The sequence below is a fragment of the Nelusetta ayraudi genome, unplaced genomic scaffold (assembly GCF_046127955.1).
Source record: "Nelusetta ayraudi isolate G7.1 ecotype Tasmania unplaced genomic scaffold, CSIRO-AGI_Nayr_v1 ptg000017l, whole genome shotgun sequence".
NCBI lineage: Eukaryota > Metazoa > Chordata > Actinopteri > Tetraodontiformes > Monacanthidae > Nelusetta > Nelusetta ayraudi.
The window spans coordinates 774,834-799,570 of NW_027466067.1; the positions used below are offsets into that span (position 1 = coordinate 774,834).

The following is a 24,737-nucleotide window of genomic DNA, read 5'->3' on the forward strand; positions in this document are numbered from 1 at the left end:
AAGTGGGAAAGACAGCATAGTAATCACAGGGTGGATCGATAGATAGATAGATAGATCAATAGATAGATCGATCGATAGATAGATAGATCAATAGATAGATAATCGGTGTACTAATTCCTACAACAAAATCAGTTCTTGTTTGAAAGGGGTATGTACACATAGCAGAGTTTAATCTCAGCCACAACACCAATGGGTCATAACACAATGAATGCATTACACACATCACACACAGCATACACACATTAACCTCCCAATATGGGAGAGGAGTGATTCAAGTTCAACATTGCAGTTTTATCAGGATTGTCCCTGCAGACGGTACAGTACAACATTCAATAACCAAAGCAAAAAAAATCAAAAAAACACTGTGCCATAAATAAAGACCTGTGAATAAATCGTACAAAAGCAGTCATCAAAAAAAAAATACACCTGGAAGTAAGAACTAAATTAAATGTTGTTTTTTTTCCAAATCATAAAATATTGTTGCTTTTAGTGCCTTTTGTTGAACGTGCATTTTTTTTTTCTCTCCCTGTATTCAAACGATGGGGAAATTGTTGAAACACCTCCTTCCTGGTTGATCCACGTGGCAGCGGGAAAATATCTTACAAAAACAAATGGACAGATTTGAGCTTCCAGCAAGAATTTGCTTCTTCTTCTTCTTCTTCTTCTTCTTTATAAATTGCCAAGCTCCAAAAAAAACCCTTTTGCTCATGAAGCAACAGTGCATGTTGAGCTGCATGACGTTGGTGTGCTCCAGTGATGCAGCGGGGCCCCGTCAGTGTCCCCACGTTTGGCCCGCCTGCTTTCCATTAGCACAATGTTTTTAGTTTGTTTTTATATGTATATTCTTTGACAAATGTGACAGTATTTTGCAGTTCTTCCGGAAGCTGCTGCAGTCGGGGGCTCTAAGCTTCAGAGGAGGCCTGCGGTCGGAGCTGGGCCTTCTCCATGGTGGTGCCATACGGGTCCGTCCTCTTAAAGAAGCCCATCTGAAGAGGGAAAGGAAAAAAATGTACATGTAAATAGACATCAGTAGAAACTATCTGTTTTTTTTTCTAAGTGGATCTTCTCCTGGAACATTGTCTTCTCCTGTGATATTGTCACTTCGATTCTACACTTGTATTTTACTGTCTTGTCATTTTTTTCCACAGGTATTTGTTTTTTTTCTTGTTGTGGTTGAGTTGTCGCTCAGTAGTTTTGACTGTGACATCATGGCTGTACAATGTAAATACAGTGCTTCAAAGTTTATTTTTAGTTTGTCATTGGCCTTAATCGTTTTGTTTTTTAAAACTTGAGTCAATTTTTACTTTACTTCTTAAGTTCATAATTTCTTTAAAGTGTATTCCATTTTTTTTTAATTCTCTGTCTCATGGGGTTTTTTTGCACATCATTTTAAATAAATACATTTAAAAGGCACTTTGCTTTTAAGTTCTTTGTGTTGCCTGGTAACTTCTGCTATTTTGTCAATATCTAGAAAATTATTTAAACAAAATAAAGTCTTTCATTCGTAATTATTCTCATGTCTATTGCTCACTTAGTGACCACCACTTGTTCACTAAGACCAGTGCTTGTTGTTGTTGTTTATCTTGTTGTGTTATGGTACATCTACCAGTTTTAAAGCGCTCTTTATGTATCCACTGACACAACGTGTTGTTCGCCCTGAACGGCTCTCTCGTCTTGTAACTTCCTGCGACCTTCCTTTGACCTTGACCCAGATGGTGTGCACTGGGGGACTTCAACGCACATGTGGGCAATGACAGGGGAGCTGTTGACTTCGACTCGGGGGGTGTTGTCCGGTGGTGGAAGGAATACTTCGCAGATCTCCTTAATCCTGCAGTCACGTCTTCGGCTGAGAGAGCAGAAGGCGAGAATCGGGGGAGAAGTCGTCCATTACCCAAGCTGAAGTCACCGAGGTGGTCAGAAAGACCCTCAGTGGTAAGGCCCCGGGGTGGATGAGATCCGCCCCGAGGCCCCATGGTTGACACATCTACTCCAGGGTGCTGGAGAGGAGGACACGGCCGATAGTCGAACCTCGGATTCAGGAGGAACAATGTGGATTCTGTCCGGGACGCAGAGTCCTGGACCAGGTCCACACTCTCGGCCGGTTGCTCAAGGGTTCATGGGAGTTCCCTCCAAACAGTGCACATGTGCTTTGTGGATCTGGAGAAGCGATCGACCGTGTCCCTCGACGCATCTTGTTGGGGGTGCTCCCGGAGTATGGGGTCCAGGGCCCTCTGTTAAGGGCCGTTCAGTCCCTGTATGAACCAGAAGTCTGGTTCGCATTGCCGGCAGTAAGTCAGACTTGTTCCCAGTGCATGTTGGACTCCAGCAGAGCTGCCCTTTGTCACCGGTTCTGTTCATTGTTTTCATGGACACAATTTCTAGGCGCAGCCAGGGGCCGGAGGGGGTCCGGTTGGGGAACCACATGATTGCGTCTCTGCCTTTTGCAGATGATGTGTTCGTGTTGGCTTCATTGAGCCAGGACCTTCAATGCGCGTTGGTGCGGTTTGCAGCCGAGTGTGAAGCGGCTGGGATGAGAGTCAGCACCTCCAAGTCACCTCCAAGTCTGAGGCCATGGTTCTGAAAAATGATTGAGGCAAGTCTCCCTGCTGTGACACTCCTGTTCTCCAGCATTCACCTGGCAAGTTTCCCTCGTTACCACCATTTTCATACGCTACTACACTGGGGCCTTGCACTGTCCGTGGCTTAGTTAGTTACCTTGTATAGGAAATATATGAGCAGGGCAAGTAGGAGCAGCCCAGCGAGCACAGCCAGGATGATGATCCACACTGGAACAAAGAACAAGCTGTCCTGTTTGTTCCACGTCACCGTCATCACCACCTGAGGAACAAAACAACCATTGCACTGTTCAGTGGGGGCAACTCTGCCTGGACTGCACACTGTGCACATATACGCACACACGCACACACATCAATGTTCACAAGCTCATCCTGTTGATGAATAAATGAATGAATGAATGAATGAATGAATGAATGAAGGCTTTACTGGGTAATAGTAATACTTTGAAATAAAAAAAACAAAAGAACAAATGAAGACATTTAAATCAGCCAAGAACAATAGATCTCATACTAACATAACATGTTCAAAAAGCAGTAGGATGAAGCGTTTGATTATTTAATGCCACCCTTATCCACATAATGTTCATGTTATCACCTGGTTATCTCCTGCATAACCTGTTATTTCACATACAGTTAACCAGCATATTTGCTGATGCCAATAATAGGAAAAATAAATAATCATGTCACAAGGTGTAAACCCTTGTGCTCTAGCCAACCTTCTTCTTCCCCGTACCTGGTGATAACCACATGTTTGTACTGCTGTTCGAACACGCTCATGCTTGGACAGTGGCCTCAGCGCCCCCTTCAGTTTGTTCCACAGTTTCACTCCACACACAGAAATACACCTGGTATATCTGATAATTATTATACTATTACCCTCTTGGATCCCGATGGCTTGACTTTGGGAGGGATGTTGTACGGCATCCCATCCACCTGGAAGTGAACGGCGCACTCCAGGAAATATTGCTTGTGCGCCCTCTGTGGACAGCAGGGGCAATGGGGAGACACTTTTAGCACTTGGAAATAAATAGCAGCGCAAATATACTGTACATCACTCCATCCACATATTCTCTGTGCTTGATTTCACCTCATTGGTATTCAGGTCAGCACAGAGCTGAATTGACCAGGACGGACACTCGTATGGCTCACCGGTATTAGTGCCATATCCTTAATTTAACCAGGTAAATGATGACACTGAGGACATTACATCACCTTACACTCAAACTCAAATAGAGCCGTTACGACCATCAGCACAGGCTCCTCTCCATTCTTTAAAAACTGATTTAATTTCACCTTTTTCGGCGAGCGCTACTCACTCACAGGATTAGGGATCAGATAGAAGAAGAACACCAACTATTGTACACACCAGGAAAGGAAAACACCAGACATAGATAAAATACTTTGTAGTGGAATACGATAAATGGCCGCAACAGGACAGTGCTCAGTGCTACTTAAAAACACTGCTGTACTGTAACACAGAATGTTTCCACCGTTGCAGTTTCTTGTAACCGCATCGTTACCCAAACGCAAAACACGCTCAAAACACCAGGTGACGCTCTGAGAGAAGTACAATGGCACTACAAGTGCGTAAAGAGCGGGCAGCAGTTAAGTTGTTGTTTCACAACCCACCCAGCAGAGGGCAGTAGGTGAACACAGACAGACAGACAGTGACGGCGCTCACCTCAATGAAGGTTTCGGCCCAGACTCTGGACCTGAGAGTCAGCAGGGCGCTGGCTCCTCGCTGGAGCAACCCGACGGTGCAGCGCAGCCGCCAGCACTCCACCGAGCTGCACGTCTGGAGGGAGCACAGGAAGGCTGTTGGTTAGTGGTATATCTCTGAACTCTGAATGGATTCTTGAGCCGTAGTGTCATATTGAGGGTCATTTGAGGTGTATTCATTTAGAGTTGACTTAATATGACGTCACTGATGGCGTAGACGTGAAATGCACATTGCAGAAGATCAACTATCTGCTAATACTTAAGTGTTTTACAATGTATTACCTCAAATATTTTATTTTAATTATTCTCTTACTCTCTATGCACTATTTAATGAACTGATTTACTGATGAATGGTTGTGCAGCTGAGAAACTGAATTTCCTTTGGGATAAATAAAGTGTCTGTCTCTCTGTCTGTCTGTCTCATCGTCCTTCTGGAGTCTTGACACATCATCTATCGTAGTAAAATCTCATTCGACGCAGCAGCAAACAGCTTCACCAGCCACTGTGTGGTTGAGGCTGTGGTGTATTAATACTCAGGTAACTGGGAAGTCACATGACCTCTGGCCGTCTGCCGAGGCTGCGGCGTGGTGGCGTCTGTGTGGGAGGGGCTTAAGTGTGGCCTCGACCAGCTGTATGACTCATACACTTTAATTACACTCTGCTGATGTTGCCATTACGTGGCTTCTATTTCTAGCTGGCTGCTTTTTGCCAACAAAATTCTGCTGCTTCAAGGGTCCAAGTTGTGCCAGTCAACATGGCAGCCATCGTTTATTTCATCAAAGACTGAAACAATCTGGCAAAGAGTGGGTGTGGAGCAGGAGCATATATACTGAGCTGATTGCAGATGAAGAGCAGCTGTGAGCACAGGTGAGTGGAGTGGCTGATGAGGTGGGCGTGGCTGGCATGCCGAATGGAAAAGTACTGTGACAAAGACGAACTCCTGGTTGACCAAGAGGAAGCACAATTCGAATCTGAGTAGATGAGGCTGTCCCTCCACCAAGCAAGGTCACCGGTAAACTGCCCTGCTCGTCAGGAGTAGAACTGATTTTAGTCACGCTGAGCATCGTCCTGTTTCGGTCATTTATAGCAGTGTTTTACAACAACTGTGCCGCGGCTACACTAGTGTTCCGTGAGAAAATGTCAGGTGTGCCATGAAAATGTACACAAATTCACTTCATTAATCCAAGAAAAATAATCTCATTGTTTAGCGACTGTGCTTTCAAAGGAATGTGAGCCCATTTTGATCCCTCAATTCCTCCCAGGACGTCAGCTTTGTGTGCATCTAATCAGGTTTCCCAGGTTTCACACTGACTGAGTAGAAATAAATGAAAAGACTGAATTGTTATCATTAGTCTAAAAAGTGTCATTTTATAATGTTGTTGGTTGGTGGTGTGCCATAGGATTTTTTTTTTAAGGGTGCATGGTAAATATCGTAATATTGGCCCGATATTTATCGGCCCGATATTAGAGATTTTGACGTCATATCGATAAATCCGATATTATTAAAAAATTATTAAAAATAGCTCCGATATAAAAGCTCTGGCCAAGATTGCTGAGACTGCCAGTGCTGTGCTGTAGTTGTGTTAGGGTGAGCAAATCAAGCGCTCCCTTTCTCCATGGACATCCTACCTGTGCCATAATCGAGGCATGGTTTTCCCAAAAACCTCCTAGAAAAAAACAAATTTGCACGCCACGAGACATAAACTTCCCCAGTGGCTGTGTCTCAATTTAGGGTCTGCATCCGTCGTAGCCGGCATTTGAAGGCCAGTTGCGTCATAGCATTGCGCAAAGACTTCAATTTCTCCAATTTCTAAAATATCCAAAGGACGCTCCAAATGCGCCCTCGAAATGCACCCTACATTTAGCCGATTCGAAGGTTAGACAGCCTATTCTTCAGACTATTCTTTGCGTCCTTCTGTATCCCAGGATGCTTTGCGTGCTGCTGCAAAGCATCCTCGGATCCTCAAATTTCACGTAAAATATTCCGTTTTTAACATAGGATTTTTACTTGTTGAACATCCAATGCCGTTGGATGGCGAGCCAGCGGTTAGCTTGATTCTATAAAAACGTCACTTCCGGGGTTGGCCAGCAGTAGGGAACGGCAGTGACGCAACCAGGAAATACGCTAAAGGCTAGACCGTCCCATGTGGTTACCAGGGAGGCGGGTTTGGGTTTGTCTTTCTCGGCCAGGTCCTTCAAAGGACCCGCCTTCCGACGGAGGACGCTTCCTTCGAAAGGACGCAGACCCTGAATTGAGACACAGCCAGTGTGTGTGACAACAAACATGGCGTCAATTGTGTTGGACTACTTTGCCGTGTCTGAAGATGACATTTTGCGTGCTATTTGCAACAAATGTTGGGCAAATATTTCAGGAGGGGGGAAAATTAGCCACCTCAAAAACCAGCATCGCCACCACGGTGTTTTAAAAGCCTACGAAGAAGCTGCCACGGCGGTTGATAAATGCAAAAGGTTTGCCAGAGATGAGCCGAGGGCTTAAGGTGGACGACCAGCCCTTTAGCATCGTCGAAGATGAGGGCTTTTGTCAGCTAGTAATCCACTTGGAGCCACGGTTTGTACTTCCGGGCCGCCGCTATTACATATAGGGAGGGACCTCAGTCCAAGATAAAGTCATCACTTTTACAGCAGATCAAGAGAAAATACTTGCATGAGCTGTTGCTATGTTTAGTTTGGTAGTAGGTACGAACTACTGCGGTCATCTGGACACCATGCCCCTCTGAAAACCGCTGCTCACTTTGATATATATTAATAGGACTCTCTGCTAACAGCATCTGAGCAGCTTGTTTTACTGCTTGTCATTGTTACACCACCTTTTTATTATTTCTTTTCAACTGTAATGGACTGAACTAAACTATATTTAGATATTATTCCATTACATTAATCAATTTCAAAGAAACTTTTAATTGCTAAATTCTACAGATACTTGAAACTGGTTATCATTTACTGTCAGATTTAAATATTTTTTTAAGACATCATTCAATTTACAGAAGTTGTTCTGATGAATATAATACAGGACAGCTTGTTGGACTTTACAGCATGCGATGTGAAATGCACGAATGCAACCCAACAGATTGGAAACCTAATTAGTGTCATCTCAGAAACAATTACAGCTTGCAACCGGAGATGTTGACCAGAGCTCATTACTGCCAGTCCATTTCCTCTGTTGGAAAAAAAAAGTCAAAGTAATCTCATTACGACCAAAGTGTTTTTTTCAATCGAGACGCCTAACTACAGTTAGGACTATTTTTGCTACAGGTTGCTTCAAATGAGTGTTCAAAGTCCATTCATGAGACAGAATCTTTTGAATTTTAAGACGTAGAAATGAATGGGGACGAAACAGCTGACACAAGAGCAGTGGTCAACCATTAAAGAGCCACTGCTGTGGTTGGAGAGCTCTGCAGATCCACATCGCTAACATGTTACATCACACGGCAAGGAAGAAAATAGAAGTGTCAACAATTCCCTGCTGATGAGAAGCTGTGATGACAGAAAGAGGAGGGGGGTGGAAGGTGTGGGTAGTGGGGGGGGTGGTAGGTAAACATTGTTAACTCCAGCTGGCGCTTTTGGGTTTCAGAAAAGTCCATGTTTTGTTTTTTTCTCTCTGCTCCTGGTCTTTGCGCTAAGCTAGGCTAAACACAGCTGAGCAGACAAATATGCAACCGATTATCACTCCTCTCTCATTTCTGGTCCCACCAAAGTTTAGGCACCCAGGCACGGAGAGTTGGCGAGACTGATGCTTGGTGGAATTACAGGGAAACTCTACAGACGTAACACATCAAAGTTGTGTTTCCTGGTCCCCGGTTTAGAACTACTACAAATGTTTAGGGGCCTAAAAATGTCTCAGGAGAGCTCGAAATTAGCATCAGCTTGGGATAGACGCCACCACATTTAAAATATAAAAAAAGAGTCAAGAGGCAAGAACACAAAAGAAACGAGTGAGTGTGTATACAGAAGCAAACGTCATGTTGAGTTGTCGAGTTGTTGTGCATGTTGAAGTATGGACGACAGAAACGTTCACACACTAGGATATAAGTATTCACAGTTGTACATGATTCTTGTTTACGATAATAGTGTCGAATAAACAGTAAACTGATGAATCAAACATAATCACCTTCATCATTGGTGTAAGATATTTTTCCTCACTCTGATTCAAGACATGAGATCGGCACAATGGTCAAAACTTCTTCTTAACTCAGATAAATTGTTTATCGTGTAAATAACGTTCTTTCCATACGACTGCTTTGGGTTTCGTAACCATGCTCACCAGGTTCCCTTGTTCACCAAGGTCTTTATGCAGCTCTCTTCTCTGGATGAGATGCTCAGTGCCGGATTTGAAAGACGAGGGACCTTCTCTCTTCGGAGACTGGAGCTGCAGACAGAGAACCAGTATTGAAGGTCCAGAACCGACCAGATGTTTTTGGTAGGGATGCACCGATACCAATACAGATACCAGCATCGAGTATCAGTACAGATACCGGGGGGCCAAGTACTCAACCTCGTAAAATACGAAACACCAATACCAGTTGTAATATGTACGTCGATGACAATTTTGTCAAATGTGTGTTTGTACTGCAGTAAAACTGTGCTGAGAAATCTGTAATGGGCCTTACTAAGTACTCAGTATTATTATCGGTGAGTACCAAAATGCAAGTACCTGTGCTACCCTCGATTTGGTATCAGTGCATCCCTAGTTTTTGGCAACGTTTACAGTGGGCGTGGCCTCACCTTGAGTTTCAGTGCATTGAATGTGTGCTTGGAAGAGCAGCTGAGTGGCCCCTGGGTGACCACCTCCAGCGGGTAGAGCAGCTGGTGGCCCTGGGCCTTCAAGGGACAGCTCACCTCTAAGGTGGACGGGCTCACCGAGCTGGGGCCGTTGTTGATCAACTACGGTACGGGGCAGAGAGATCGTGGTGAGATTAAAAAGGTTTGGGGTTTTTTTTGCCTGGTGGAAGCTGCAGAGTCTCGCTGCACCTCGTAGACTTGGAGGACCTCCGGCCCAACGTCCTGCTCCTCCCTCAGACTCTGACTGGGACTCCAGTTGGGAGGAGGAAAGACGATCGTGTCTGGGCGGGAAACACTACAAACACAGACAAAAGATCAGTTGTCTCTCAGTGTTTGGGAGTTTACAGGTATATGTGATGGCCTGAAAAGGTCAGAACACACAAATTCAAAGTAATAAAGCATATAATTTATATACCAGGGGTTTGCATATATATTTATATATATGTGTGGAATACGCGGCAGTCAAATTTGACTAGCGAGTACGATGTGTCCGTGACGTTTTTTTTTTTATTTCTGAACAGGCACGAATCTGATTTAGTCTAAACAGTACGAGGCCACTTTCGTAGAATCATACCCATATATCCACCACATATTTTTACACATACACACACATATATATATATATATATATATATATATATATATACATATATATATATATGTATATATATATGTATATATGTATATATGTATATATATATATATATATACATATATATATATGTATATATGTATATATATATATATATATATATATATATACATATATATATATGTATATATATATGTATATATGTATATATATATATATATATATATATATATATATATATATATACATATATATATACATATTTATATATATATATATACATATATATATACATATATGTATATATATATATATATATATATATATATATATATATATATATATATATATATATACATATATACATATATATATACATATATATATATATGTATATATATATGTATATATATATGTGTGTATGTGTGGTATATATATATATATATATATACATACATATATACACACATACATACATACATACATATATATATACATATATGTGTGTATGTGTAAAAATATGTGGTGGATATATGGGTATGATTCTACGAAAGTGGCCTCGTACTGTTTAGACTAAATCAGATTCGTGCCTGTTCAGAAATAAAAAAAAAAACGTCATGATCACATCGTACTCGCTGGTCAAATTTGACTGCCGCGTATTCCACACATAGGGAGACATTTAATTTTCTGTTGTTTACATTGGAAATCCATAGCTTGAATGCTGTCTACCAGTGAAACTCCTGGACTAGACGTGGAGTATGAAATGTTACAAGAGCTGCATCTCTTCAGACTGAGGAGCAAATGGGTGAAACATCAGTTGTGGGTGAACTATCCCTTTTTATTTGACAACAGCTCTGCAAACCCAAACAGCACAGGCAAGACAAAATGTACTGAGTTGAGTCGCAACATACTGTGTTCCAGAAAAAAATGACAACTGGCCAAAATGTGTTGTAAACGTAATTTAAGTCGCAGGAATAGTGATAGTAATAGTTATACAATTACAAACCTTCCTTTTCCTGGCTGGCTGTTTGTCAGGTTATGTATTTGCTGCATGTCATTCATTGGATGGATTTTTCATGCGCTTGTTGTGACCTTTTTCAGTACACTTAAAACATGATGTCACAGTCATGCAATGTTGTTGACGAAGCCTCACCCCTGCAGTATGACATCAGCCATGGCAGCCACCTCCAACTCATGGAACACCACCTCACTCTCCGAGTTGTTCGCATTTTTGCTACGGCACAAAATGGCAGATGAGAGGGGGTTTTTTCAACAGAGGAAAAAGAGATAAAGCCACAAGATATGAATTTACACTTGCAAAACCGAGTCTAACCTTAACAAATAACAACGCCACTTATCTCATCATCATCATCATCATCATCATCACCATCATCACCATCATCATCATCATCATGGGAATTTTGGAGGTGCTTTTAACACTGGAAATTACAAACAACGCATTTTCCTGTGTCATGTGAGCCTACCTTCTTATCTGGAGCTCAAACTGCACAATGTTGTGAGTGTCCTGGACTCTGGGTACAGTGAACCGAAGGCCAGCCCATAACTTGAATACAATACAATACAGAAGTTTGCTCTGTCAATCGGAGAGACTAACCAGAAAAAGATTTATACTTTTGTAAAAGTAGCCTCAGTTCTATTCAAGCACACTAAAAAGCCTAGTGATTATGTCAATGTGATGAAAATAAAGGAGATTTAAAAAAAAAAAAGGGGGGGGGGGGTAAAACACACACACACACACACACACACACACACACACACACACACACTTGGGCTGTGAAAACATTGTGAATTGCATGCAAGAGGAGTTTGGCTGTACTTAATTGAGCTGAGACCTAAACGAGGCCAAAGACAACGTGTGGGTGTGGCTGCCTCTTACGCTGGTGCCAGACTTCATGGGGTTTCCCAGATCACACACAAGATAGCTGGTCTGGTTTTCCGTCTCGTAGCTGCACGTCAGTTGAGTCAAACTCTAGAGAGGAGGAGTGGAGACAGGAAGGTGCTGTCACGCCACACACTGCGTCACTTGACGGTGCACATTTCCTGAAATATACTGTTCACAACTTCCCATAGTTGTTTTTTTTACTTTCTCTTCTCTTCTTTGTTTGTTGTTTGCTTCTTTTGAAAACATAAAGTGCAGGTTTTAATTTTGCAAGTCTAAAATAAAAACAGGGCGTAACATCTTGTATGACGCTAAACTATCATAGTAGTAAAAACTACTGTTTTTACGTGATCATTTTCCCTTTATAATGTGAAACTATAATTTATTATTATTATTTCTGATTTTTACATGATCATTTTCACATTATAACATGATATGATCACGTAATTTCGTGAAACTTTCACGTTTTTTCATAATAATTTTCAGGTTTTTCCGTGATAATCTTCCACGTTTCGAATCGAATGAATCAAAGCTAAAGGAAACGAGGTGTAAATAAGGCACTACTGCTCTTTTCACAAGATAACGTGACAGTTTCACGTTATAACGTATACGTTTCGGTTAGCATAAAAATAACCATGCACAACCTCATTTTTAAAAAAATCAGCTAAATTAATATTCTTTTCAAAATCGAATATTTATAAATGCAGTCCGCCTTACTGCATTGTTGCGTGCTATGCCGCTGTAATCGGCCTCCGGGGGCAGCACCACGTAGAGCTCCGCTTCATAGGCTCCTCCCTCTCCTTCATTCCTGGCGTTGAAGGTCAGGCTCAGCGAGTTGTCATCACCCAGGTAAACCTCGGTTCTGTCACTGTGAGAGGGGAATCATCGCATCGTCGCTTTTTCAAGGTGTGTGTGTGTGTGTGTGTGTGTGTGTGTGTGCGTGTGTGTGTGTCCTGCACAGTTCAAAGCAACAGCAACCCTTCCGTCTCGTTCACCCTCAGAGGATGTCTGTTTAACTTTGAAAATGTGTTATTTTTGCAAAACATGGCGAACGTCAGGACATCTAATAAATACATAAATAAATCAAACTGGAAGCAAAGAGCTTGTTTGACGTGAGCAAGGCTGCACTTCATCTGAATTGTCACGAGTATGACGACACCCTGGTTATTATTAGTCAAAAAGAGAAAAAAAAAAAAATCTTAAACGTATGAATGTTGTCACCATTGATGTGATCATGTCAGCCTGCTGCTGAGCGTATTTGTTGTTTCCCATGATTATCTACAAGACAGCCATTTGTTTTGTCAGCCCATTAAGACAGATCACATTTATGGACAGCGGTGAAGAGAAAGGAAACGACACGGGGAACAAAAACAGCAGCTCCCACGCTCGGCCCCCGGGGCTGCTGCCTCCGTTTAGCAGTGACTCTGTGCAGGCCGCGAGCCTCAGACGTCGCTCTAAACTAATGAAAAGCAGAGGCTCAGGGCATCTCCAGACAATGCAACTCTGTTTGCATTGCCGGCTCGGTCTCTCCTGCAAATCTGCAGACGAACGGCGGTGATTTGTCGCAGGAAACCGGCCTCGCCGCCTCGCTCCACGCGCTGACAGCGACGCCCCCCAGCCTGCAAACAGGCCTCGGTGGTGCGGCGATAAATCCTCCTGACGCCCTCCGACTGCAGCCACCCCAGGCAGCCCCACCCCCCCTTCCCCTCACCCCCTACCTGAGCTGTATTTTGCGGTAGTAAAATGTGTGTATGGATCGAGCAGCGAGAGGAGGAAGTCTGGCTACGAGTCTAAATCAGCGGTTTTCCTTTCTTTTCTTTCCCTCAGTTCCCCCCCTATTCCCCCGTCCCCCCACGTCCTCAGAGGGTCTGGACCTGGTGACCCCCCTCAATGAGGTAGGAGAAAACCGCCAGACGAATTTGATTATGTTGGGGCCAGTTAGGAGATGTAGGGAAGGCGGCGGCGGCGGCAGCGATACCCTTGGTACCAACACTCAACAGATGTTGAGAGGTTCCGCAATGCAGCGCCTTAGTCAAGCTATGCAAAAGAAACACACACAGTGGTGGATCCTGGAGCTCATACAAAGCACAACTCACTAGAACGCTGTTGACGATCCATAAAGTCGGGAATGCTAAACATCCAACTGTTTTCTCAGGGCTCGCCAATGAAAAGCAGAGTGTCTCCTGCGTGAAGGACACTTGTGTTTAGCCAAATGTGAACGAATGATTAGAGGTAAATCCCATGCATGTGCATGAGGTTCTGCACTGATTGTATTCCCGCAGCTAAGAGAAATCACATGGATGCGAAACGCAAAACAGCTTAGGAAAGCAGAGCTGGCTGGCTGGCTGGCTGGCTGGCAGGCAGGCTGGAGTGGAGTGGAGTGGAGTGGAGTGTTTTCATTTTGTGAATGGACTGAGACGCTGCCAAATATCTGCCTGACATTTATTCACAAACAAGGGCACGTCGTTAACTCGCAATAAGTGAGCACAAAGGAATTCTCTGTCTGCATGTGAGAGCCGCAGCAGACATGTTGCGATCTGCGCCTCGCCATGTTTTTGTCTTGGAAAAAACTCTGACTCACAGCGTTACTTTCTGAGTCTGTAAACTCTCCTCCAGCCAAGAGTCAGCGTCTTCACCCTGGACTTGCAACTCTCTGGGTGTAAACGGTGCGAAGGTGCTCCACAGCTTCACACTCTTTCTAAATGTTTACTTCTCATCTGAAGGCAGCTGCATGTGTATAGTTGAGGCTTGACAACGTTGCTACAACACTGAAGATTTCACAACTATAACAAGGGGGAAGCGGGGGAGAGCAGACACTGATGGACATCCAGGGCTTATGCAAGTAGCACATTAAAACAGAGCCACTAATCCCTTACTTTCTTAACAGTGGAGCAGCCTGAACATTATTTATTATTAACAATACACAAACATGTATATTTTTCACTCATCCACCTTGATCCTTCATACGGAAAACTTTGTTTCCATTGTGTTGCTTCATTTTCATTGTGCTTCTTATCATGAAAGACTCATTTAAAGCTTATGATGATAACCCACTTCTGGTTAGGGACATCTGTTGTGAATTGACAGGCTTGCCCTGCTTGTTTTTTCTTGTTCCAAAGACAAAAAAAACAACTAATAAAGACTAATGAAAGTAATGAATCTTGTCTTTTTAAGCAGCAGAGCCGCCTGTTGACCTGGTCTCATTGGCTGGTTTTATTGTCTTTCTCATGTCAACTGGGCATAGCTGCATCAATATGTTGTTGTATTATCCATATCTATCTATCTTTGTCAGATCGATTAGAGCAGCCACACCATGCAAAAATGTTGCTTTAATGAGAGTTGGTTCTGCTGCTTCTGCTGTGGAGAATCACTTCCTGGCTCCGCCACCCCACAATTCCCTTAGGCTTCACACCACAGAATCACGTGGAAGCAACGTCAAGTGCAAACAAGCAGCTCCTACATGTGAGCTTCCTTCTGAATTCTTCCTCCACTCTTGACCAGCCACATGAAACATGTCCAGCAGAAAGAAAACACAGACTGGTAGAATGAGAGCAAGTGTCTTTGGTCACAGATGGGGAAAACAGGCCTGAGAAGCTTTGCATCACTTGGCTGGCTGAACTTGGCTGAATCCGGAAAAGTAATAGAAAGGTGATTTCCTCTCACCCATAAACAGCCAGCTTGAGGTCAGGGACACAGATGTTGTCCTCCCCGCAATCGAGTTGAATCTGGGCCTGGAGAACGACAGAGGGATCGAGATTTAATGAAGGAAGAGAACAAGGAGCAAAGAGACGGATATGACCGGTGTGAGAAAGAGACGTCTTCACGGGGCGGAAAGTAAAAAGCACGGAGAGAGAGACTCGCTTGGAAAGGAAGTGGATGTTTACAGAAGCCATCCCAGAGTCGTGCTTTAATGAAAGGATGAAGAGGATATGAAAAACACATATCCTCCATATGTGCAAACTGCAAAAACATATTTGCAAAAAGCATCCGTTCATACGGCCGGATTAAAGTAATATGTGCGACACATGTGGCAAAAAGCAGGAGAAGGGGGGGAGGAAGAAGAAGAAGAAAAATAAGAGGAGGAAGTGGGGGAGGTGGAGGAGGAGGTGGAGGTGGAGGAGCAGGAGGGGGAGGAGAAGGAGTAAGAGGGAAATGAGTAGGGGAAGTGGAGGAGGAGGAGAAGGAGAAGGAGGGGGTGAAAAGGTGGAGGTGGAAGAAGAGGAGGAGCAGGAGGGGGAGGTGTAAGAGGAGGAGAAGGGGAGAAAAGGTGGAGGTGGAGGAAGAGGAGGAGGAGGACGGGGAGGTGGAAGAGGAGGAGGAGGAGGAGGGGAGAGATGGAGGAGGTGAAGGAAGAGGAGGAGGAGGAGCAGGAGTAGGAGGAAGAGGAGAATGAGAAGGGGGGGAGGGGAGCGAAGGTGGCTGTTGAGGAAGAGGAGGAGCACGAGGAGGAGGAGGGGAGAGAAGGTGGTGAATGGAGTGGTGATGAAATGCCTGAATTTTTGTGGAGGTGTCCTGATGAAACAGAGTGAAAGGCTGAAGTCTGTGGACTGGCAGGAAGTGGGGACACTCATTCACAACCACAGCACAAGGAAAAAGCATCAGTTTGACCTTTTTTTCCAGTATGTTGGTTTTTTTGTCTCTCCACTCGTTTCTCCCTCAGAGGTCTCTCCTCTCTGGTGTGTTGCACCCCCACCCCCACCCCCACTTCTCTGCAACACGTGGGAAGCATTAGATTCCAAAGGAATTCTGCAGAGGGCAACAGTGGGAATCAAGCTGGCAGTGCTTAGGAGGAGTCGGTGGTATCACAGCAGCTCCTGACTGGAGGTCAGTTAGCAGCAAAACAGACACGCCCTCTGTGAGACCTGCGGAGATGAGCACCGACTCATCCTCCCTCATCCTCCCTCGCTCCACTCCACCAGCTTTTCATCTTCTTTCACTTTCATCCCCCCAGCTTGCCCATGTGTGAACCATCGTCTCCCTGCAGCTTAGGGAGAAAGAGGCCCAGGCTGCAAACCATGATGGAATCACACAACTGTCTGGCAGGCACTGAATAGTAAAACGCTTTCTACAGTAAATATGGGACTGTATGAAATTGGATATTGAATATACTGTATATACATATGTTTATATACTGCTCAAAAAAAATAAAGGGACCACAAAAACAACACAATGTAACTCCAAGTCGATCAAGATCGGCAAATTCGCCATTGGCACTCTGTGCTCTTCACGGGCGAGAGCAGCTTCACGCTGAGCAGATTTGACCGGCGTGACAGAGTCTGGAGACGCCGTGGAGAACATTGCACTGTCTGCAACATCATCCAGCATGAGTGGTTTGGCGGTGGGTCAGTAATGGTTTGGGTAGGTGTTTCTCTGGAAGGCCGCACAGCTCTCCTTGTGCTAAGCCCGGAGGTACCTTGACTGCCAATAGGTACCGGGATGAGATCCTCAGACTCACTGTGAGACCCTATGCTGGTGCAGTGGCCCTGGGTTCCTTCTGATGCATGACAACGCCAGCCCGCATGTGGCTGAAGTGTGTCGGCAGTTGCTGCATGATGAAGGCATTGATTGCTATGGACTGGCCTGCACGTTGCCCAGACCTGAATCCAATTCAGCACACCAACGTTGCCACGTTGCACCACAGACTGCCCAGAAGCTGACTGATGCTTTAATCCAGGTCTGGGAGGGCATCCCTCAGGAGACGATTGGCCGTCTCATCAGGAGCAGCATGGCCAGGCGTTGTAGGGAGGTCATACAAGGCACCAGGAGGCCACTGAAACCGTTCGACAACTAGAGCGCCGTCACAATCAGTCGAGCACACACACACGCACGCATGCACGCACGCACGCACGCACGCACACACACACACACACCAACAACAACAACAACAACAAACTCACTTTGTCTTTGTGCGACACATGTGCTGCACATTCTCAGTTCCTGGCGGAGGAGAGGAGGCCGCCAGCAACACACAGAAACAACCACCACCAGATGTGAGAGGGAGCTGAGCCCCGCCCACCAACTCCCCTCCCACCCACCCACCCACACACACACACACACACACACACACACACACACACACACACACACAACCCAGCCTTTGTGTTTTTGCAGAGCCCTCTGTAAAAAAATTTTTTTTTAAAAAAATACTCCAGCTCAATGTATAGGAAAATAAAAGCATTTTTCTAATTTAAATATATTTTTCTGCCTTAAAACATTTAAAATGTTTTTTTCTGACAACACCTTAAAAACATCACTTAATAAATCTTTGTCGAGTTTCTTCTTAGACTTGAGAACGAACCTGCGATTTTTGGATGTTTTTTCATACTATCAGTATTCTCAATATATATGGTTTGCCTTCCTTTACTACTTCTCCTAATTTTTTATGCTGCACCGAACTGATAGGCCGGTTTACTCCTACCAGGTTGATCAACACCACCTGTGCTGATCATGTGACTGTTGACCTGTGTTGAAAGAGCAGCTTGATGGAGATTCCTTTGTGTTTGTTATCCATCTTGAAGAAGGCCACCACGGCCGAAACTGCTACAAATCACTCAAATAAAGGCTTTTTAGCATTTTTCAGTCTTTTAAAAAGAATCGACTGATCTGCTCCACTCACCACATGCGACCCGTGTGGCCCCGTCAGTGGTGTGATTCAGATTTTCAGCGTGGCAAAAGTAACGGTTAAGATTTTGTGGATTTGAATGCAGCTTGTCTTGAACATTTAGTTAGTTGAGTTTGTTCAGTTATTGAAACCTTAGAGAAAAAATCTACGATGGCTGTGACAGCTGGCAGTTTACAAGGTCTGAGCAGGATCAGTCATCCATACCAGGGCAATATTTGTCACTGGAAGGAAGGCAATTGGTGAACAACTCCAACAACACTGTCGGTAATTAAATCATGCATTGAATTGAAAAGGGCACAACAAGAAAAAGGGAGAAAAATTAGTGTTTAAAACATTGAAACCCTTTGAACATTTTGGTTTCATGCACTTCTTTTTTTCCAAAGAAGAAATAATACTCAAACCTTCTGCTCGATGAGCTGTTCTGTCTGGTAGTTCAAGACTGGTCTCAGGCCCGACTGGTCCACGGGAGCTCGAGGATCCAGACTGAAGTTCAGGCTGATGACAATGGGAGACAATTTGTCCCGAAACTCATCTTCAGCCTGCAAGACAGAAAGAAACACTGTGAAGCAAGAAACTCTTGTCGTATAACAAAACTGTCCATTGTCTCTGTGAATGTATAAACCTTCATCTGACTCACGGGCAAATTCAATTGTTGAGGAAGATGGAGATTCAGTTGTGTCATTTTAAAACAGGTAGAGTCTAAATCAGAAGCAGTTAAGTCTGTTTCTGGTTTCTTTTTCTTTCAAAAATTAAAGAAATGTTGTGAGACTGGATGAGGGGCGCTGACAGATCAAAGCGGTCGGTTGGGATTTGTACTTAAACTGTTTCTTATAAAGAGCTCACATCATTATGTCCTTGCAGGGAACGCTAACTCACTGAGCCTTTGTTTGTCATTGGCACTGACTATGATCACATCAACAGAAACCGTAAAAAAAAGTTCAAGCTCCTGTCTAAGGGAAGGGTTATGTTGCCCTCTGTCCAATCAAGCAGCAAATTGAAATCTCATTTTTGTGCCTCACGTGCTAACTGGGGTCCAATCAGCAGGCTGGAATGAAAACCAGCAGAAGAAGGTGCAAGAAAGAAAAACATTTGGATTTCAGATGATTTGTTTTGAGATTGTGTTGGACGTTTCTTCTTTTCATCTTCACTTGGCAATGAATAAAAATAGCGGGTGTTTTTTTGTTTTTTTTAAAGGCTCTGTTTATTTTTCTGGTGTCATGCACTTAATTCCAGGTAGTTGGGAGTCGACACAGCTACCCAGTCTTGAAACAATCATTGATTTGGATGATTTGGTGCTCAAATTCTGGGGGAAAGGGTTTTAGTAATTTTTAGTTTTAGTGAGACTTTGAAAAAATAGTTGAACAAACTTATTTAAACCCACAATCCTGAGTTCAGGAAGAAACAAGTATTGAAAATGGATGGATGTAAACTGATTTACAAAAGAAAAGATGGATCTAAATGTTTTAAATATTCCTCCAAACACTTCAAATGTTGTTAAACTGGATATAATTGTGTTTTCTCTGCTCCCATTATATTCATTCATTCATCTTCTATACCCGCTTATTCCTATTCAGGGTCATGGGGGTCTGCAGGAGCCTATCCCAGCTGTCTTAGGGCGAAGGCAGGGTGTCACCCTGGACAAGTCGTCAGTTCATCGCAGGGCCACATAGAAACAGACAACCATTCACACTCACATGCACACCTACGGACAATTTAGAGTCTTCAATTGACCTCACATGCATGTTTTTGGAGTGTGGGAGGAAGCCGGAGAACCCGGAGAGAACCCACGCAGACACAGGGAGAACATGCAAACTCCACACAGAAAGGTCCCAGGCCCGGGCCCCGGAATCAAACCCACGACCTTCTTGCTGTGAGGCGGCAGCGCTAACCACTGCGTCACCGTGTCGCCCTCCCATTATATTTTCCCAAGAAAAGTTATTTCTGGCCACTGTTACTGTTTTTTATGACTCATTGTCATGTACCCATAAGTAACGCTGTGACGGAAACAACCGCAGTCAAGTGACAATAACAACGGAAATGTCATTCATGTAAACTGAAAAAGGAGCCAAACCACCTGAACCAAACAAATCAACTGTGAAATGTCTTTTTTATCCTAACGGAAAGCTCAGTCAGCGAGTCGGTCGAGGAAATAACAATCCTTTCGGTTTCTGACAATGATCTGACGAGAGTGGAAGAGCCAACGACTGGGTTCACCAGTTCTAGTGGTGCTTAACACGCTATCAGGCAAAACATTTGTCGCACTCAAGTCAAACCCCTTTAACTGAGACACCATCTATTTTCAAAGTACTCTAGTCGTACTCATAACATTTTGTTACATTTGTGTTTGTGCTGCAGTGACACTTGTTCTAGAATCTTCAAGAACACGCTTGTTCTAATAAAAATCAAAGTAATTTTATAATGTAAAGCTCTTATGACGTCTTATTAAGTACTCAGTATTGGTTAGTTAAAGGCTTAACGTGACAAAAGTCTGTGGACAGCATCATGATGACACCTTGGGATTGTGAGCATACAACTCTAAGAGTCACACACAGAGCTACCAGCATGGTGCAGCGTTCAATCCAATCAGAATGAGTCAAATATAACCAACCATAACAATAATAATAATAATAATAATAATAATAATAATAATAATTTACCTCGAATATGCAAACTTGAAAAAGGAGTGAGAAGCAGCATTGCTTCGATCAAGTTACACATAAAACTATCATGTACACAAATTACATTTCTGTGAAAAAAAAGAGCGAGAGCGAGAGAGAGAGAGAGAGCGAGAGAGAGAGAGAGAGAGAGAGAGAGCGATGACTGACCCTCAGATAAATGCTGGTCTCATGACATGAACTTTCTCCATTGGTGAGGTTTAGAGTGGTCACCAAAGTGGGCTGCTGGCTGTCCAGAAACAGCGTCCTCCTCACGGACTCCCTCTGGTTCCGCTTCCCACTGTCCAACTGGAGCTCCACCACAAAAGCTTCAAGGTATGCACACATAAATGGCACATATGAGCATATACGAGCAATTACTGCATATAACATGTACAACAATGAAACCAGAGTTGCACGTATGCGGCTGTGTAAAAACACAGGAAATTTGAAAGTATTTATCTGTTTATGCGCCACATAAAAAAACACAGACTTGCAGACATAGTGTGAGACATGCATGGCCTTACCACATGCACACACACAGACTGACAGACAAACACACACACACAGAGCGGTTAACACAATTGCAATGCAGTCTCTCAGATTGATAGATCAAGGTAACAGAGTGAAGCACGGAACATCGTTTTGAGCCAAATGTCAAAAACTGCTAACACACGCCCACACACAGACAATAAATACATGTACACTTTTGTCAAAGTGCCGGAGCCCACCGGGTTCCCCCCAGTATTTATGTGACTGTTCATTTATCTTGATCTCAACTGGCAAATTGGCCACAGAGAAGTCCGGCATAGTTGCGGGCAGCACAAAGAAACCGAGGTAATAGGGACCATCTGTGTGTGTGTGTGTGTGTGTGTGTGTGTGTGTGTGTGTGTGTGTGTGTGTGTGTGTGTGTGTGTGTGTGTGTGTGTGTGTGCACACGTGTGTGTCTATAGGTGTTTTTGAAGAACTTCATGTCTCACCTAGAAGAGGGGGGAGGTGCTTCCCATGAGCGAGCAGGCAGAACCCCACGCTGACACTGTTCAGGAGTGAAACACAAACAAATGGCAGAAGATCAACTCACTGCATTATTGGCCATGAACACAGACAGCGTTGGCTGTCCACAGTATAATAACTGTATTATTTATACAGAGTGGAAGTTACACTGATGCCAGGAGCCACAGTGATGCAGTGCGAGCTGGAACTGGAACCGGAACACACACCCACACACACCCACACACGCACACACACACACACACACACGCACATATACACACAGCGTTGCTAGTCGCTAACTCAGCATGTTGCAGCAGTGGCGGCGACACACTGACAAAAAAAAAAAAAAAAAACACCAATAAACACAGAGGAGTGAGACTCACTTCTCTCACACTGCAGCAGGGCAAAGAAAAAAACCGCCAGCCGGTTTGACCAAAACAGCCGGTTTGGCGCTTTCATCAACATCCAAATAAATTGACTGACAGAGAGGCTGACAGTCGCAGGGGAAACCGCTTTTCAGCGATGGTGGAAGTCAAAGTTTCAGCCCCTTTTTTTCTCCATTGCATCTACTTCCTGGAAGCATCGCTGAGAGAAGGAAAACTGGCAAACACCAGGCCGCCCGGCATCTCGTGAGGGAAACATTTGGAAAGCTGAGCCCACTTGTGTTGTTACATAACGCCTGCAGCGTTTTCCACCTTCTCTCTCTCTCCCTGGTCCCGCCCCCTTCCCAAACCAACCACTGAGGTGACCCTGCCACTGGCGGACTGAGCCTGCTCAGAAATTCCTACAGTCACAGGTGTGGAGCACGAGGGAGGACAATTAATTGCTGTTTTTTAATGTTTTTTTTTTATGTTTATTTATTGTTTTGGTATTGCTGCTACATTTACAAATTTGAATCCATTTCCCCCAATATTGATGTTTTCAACCTGTTTTTTTAGAAAAGCTAAAGCAAAGCATCTGATCCACTGTGACAGTGTTAATATCCATCCATCCTTCCATCCATTTTCTATACCCGCTTCTACCTGGAGACTCATCCAACTGGCATAGGGTGAAGGCAGGGTGACACCCTGGACAAGTGGCCAGTTCATCACAGGGCCACATAGAGACAAATGACCATTCGCACTCCCACACACACCTACAAACAATTTAGAGTTTCCGACTTCACCTCACATGCATGTTTTTGGAATGTTGAAGGAGGAACCCAGAGAGAACCAATGCAGAATCTATTTCCTCTCATATTGTTGTTTTTAAATCAGTTTTTTATTTAGAAAAGCTGCATAGATGCTAAAAAAAAAAAAATACTAAAGCAGGGCATGTGATTGGTCCACTGCGACAGTGTTAATATCCAATAAACAGAAACAGAAACCTCGACCTACCAGGACACGGCGACGCTCTCCTCCCCTGTATGCAGCTGACAGGTCTTCTCCTCCGGGTTCAACATGGTCGGCTGCACCGTCAGAGACCCGCTGGCGTTCACTATGGGTTTGGCCCTTGTTTCAAAATAAAACACAAAAAAACAAGCTGAGAGAATAAAGACACACAAAGAAAACAAAAGTTCCATTATTGACTGTTTGACGCACTCCGTACCTGTAGAGCACCGCCTTGTCCGCCCCAAACGCACCCACGATCAGATCTGCAACAGCATTTGCATATTCAAAACAAATTATATATACATATATATATATATATACATACATTTATATATATAAATATATATGTATGTATGTAGTATGAATATATATGTGTATGTGTGTGTGTATGCTTTTTTTATATATATATATATATATATATATATATACATATATATATATATATATATATGTACACACACACACACACACACACATATATATATGTATATGTATACATATACAGTATATGTATTTTTTAATATATATACATAAACACACATATATGTGTGCGTGTGTATGTATACGTACACACACACATATATGTGTGTGTGTACGTATACACACACACACAGACATATATAAGAACAGTGAGGGCGAAGCGTCACAATATCGCTGAAGAGTAAAATAAAGACAGAAGTGTCCGTCCGCAGGAGCAGGTCTGACTTGGTCACCTGGATATCCATTGTGATCCAGGTCTCTGTTGCCCCGCAGAGCGAAGCCGAAACCCGCCGGGAAAGCACTCGAAGTCCATTGGCCAGAAAGAGTCTGAGTGGGCGTGTCCATCAGCCCCCCAGCGTGGCCGTTGTAAATGAGGACCACTCCTTGCTGGTCGTGTCCTCCATAGGGGGCGCCAACCGCCACGTCTAAGAGGAAAAAACACCCAAGGTTCTTTTAAAAAAAAAAATAATAATAATTGTTTTCTTTTTGTGTTTTGCATCCACTCCGCACTGTTTATGGCACTTTACTGTAATATATGTATGTATGTGAAGAGGTAGCCAACATGATGAGACCACCAAGGTCGCGACTGTGGCTCAGGAGGTAGAGCAGGTAGTCTGGCTGGCGGTTCAAATCCTGCTCCATCCCAGTCTGTCGTTGTGTCCCTGGGCAAGACACTGAACCCTAAATTGTTCCCAATGGGGCTGGCAGCAGCCACCCATTGGTGTATGAGTGCGTGGGTGAATGGGTGAATGAGAGGCCATTGTAAAGCGCTTTGGAAGGTGCTGGAAAGCGCTATAGAAGTACAGTCCATTTACCATTTCCCACCATGGTCTGCAGACACCAACCTCCTGGGCTCATAAAAGATGATTTCATTTCATAACGTCTCAATTTAGTCCTACTATTTTTATTAGCATTGTTAAACATAAACATCCGTCCATCCATCTAGTATACCCGCTTCCCCCTGCACTCAGGGTTGTGGGGGTTTGCTGCTTAACCCTCACCACTACATCACCACGATGCCCTAAAAATCT

The 24,737-nt window shown here is 43.8% G+C and overlaps 1 protein-coding gene across 2 annotated transcripts in view; it reads right to left on the reverse strand.

Moving 5' to 3' along the window:
- Positions 1 to 132: 132 nt before the first annotated feature.
- The window catches only part of LOC142887094 (integrin alpha-5-like), a 44,012-nt gene continuing 19,407 nt past the window's right edge, over positions 133 to 24,737 (reverse strand). Inside the window, exons 13-30 of one of the 2 annotated variants that reach the window (XM_076024417.1) lie at positions 23,940 to 24,131; positions 23,444 to 23,489; positions 23,233 to 23,346; positions 21,844 to 21,899; positions 21,035 to 21,192; positions 18,611 to 18,748; positions 15,251 to 15,318; positions 12,305 to 12,455; positions 11,585 to 11,677; positions 11,172 to 11,251; positions 10,841 to 10,921; positions 9,285 to 9,390; positions 9,039 to 9,197; positions 8,578 to 8,682; positions 4,258 to 4,371; positions 3,453 to 3,554; positions 2,716 to 2,838; positions 133 to 986 (exon numbers count right to left, since the gene is read on the reverse strand). In XM_076024417.1, coding sequence (XP_075880532.1) covers positions 903 to 986; positions 2,716 to 2,838; positions 3,453 to 3,554; positions 4,258 to 4,371; positions 8,578 to 8,682; positions 9,039 to 9,197; positions 9,285 to 9,390; positions 10,841 to 10,921; positions 11,172 to 11,251; positions 11,585 to 11,677; positions 12,305 to 12,455; positions 15,251 to 15,318; positions 18,611 to 18,748; positions 21,035 to 21,192; positions 21,844 to 21,899; positions 23,233 to 23,346; positions 23,444 to 23,489; positions 23,940 to 24,131 — 1,970 coding nt within the window. In that variant the 3' untranslated portion in view covers positions 133 to 902. The remainder of the gene's footprint in view (positions 987 to 2,715; positions 2,839 to 3,452; positions 3,555 to 4,257; positions 4,372 to 8,577; positions 8,683 to 9,038; positions 9,198 to 9,284; positions 9,391 to 10,840; positions 10,922 to 11,171; positions 11,252 to 11,584; positions 11,678 to 12,304; positions 12,456 to 15,250; positions 15,319 to 18,610; positions 18,749 to 21,034; positions 21,193 to 21,843; positions 21,900 to 23,232; positions 23,347 to 23,443; positions 23,490 to 23,939; positions 24,132 to 24,737) is intronic. The other variant, XM_076024415.1, reaches the window with a different exon arrangement.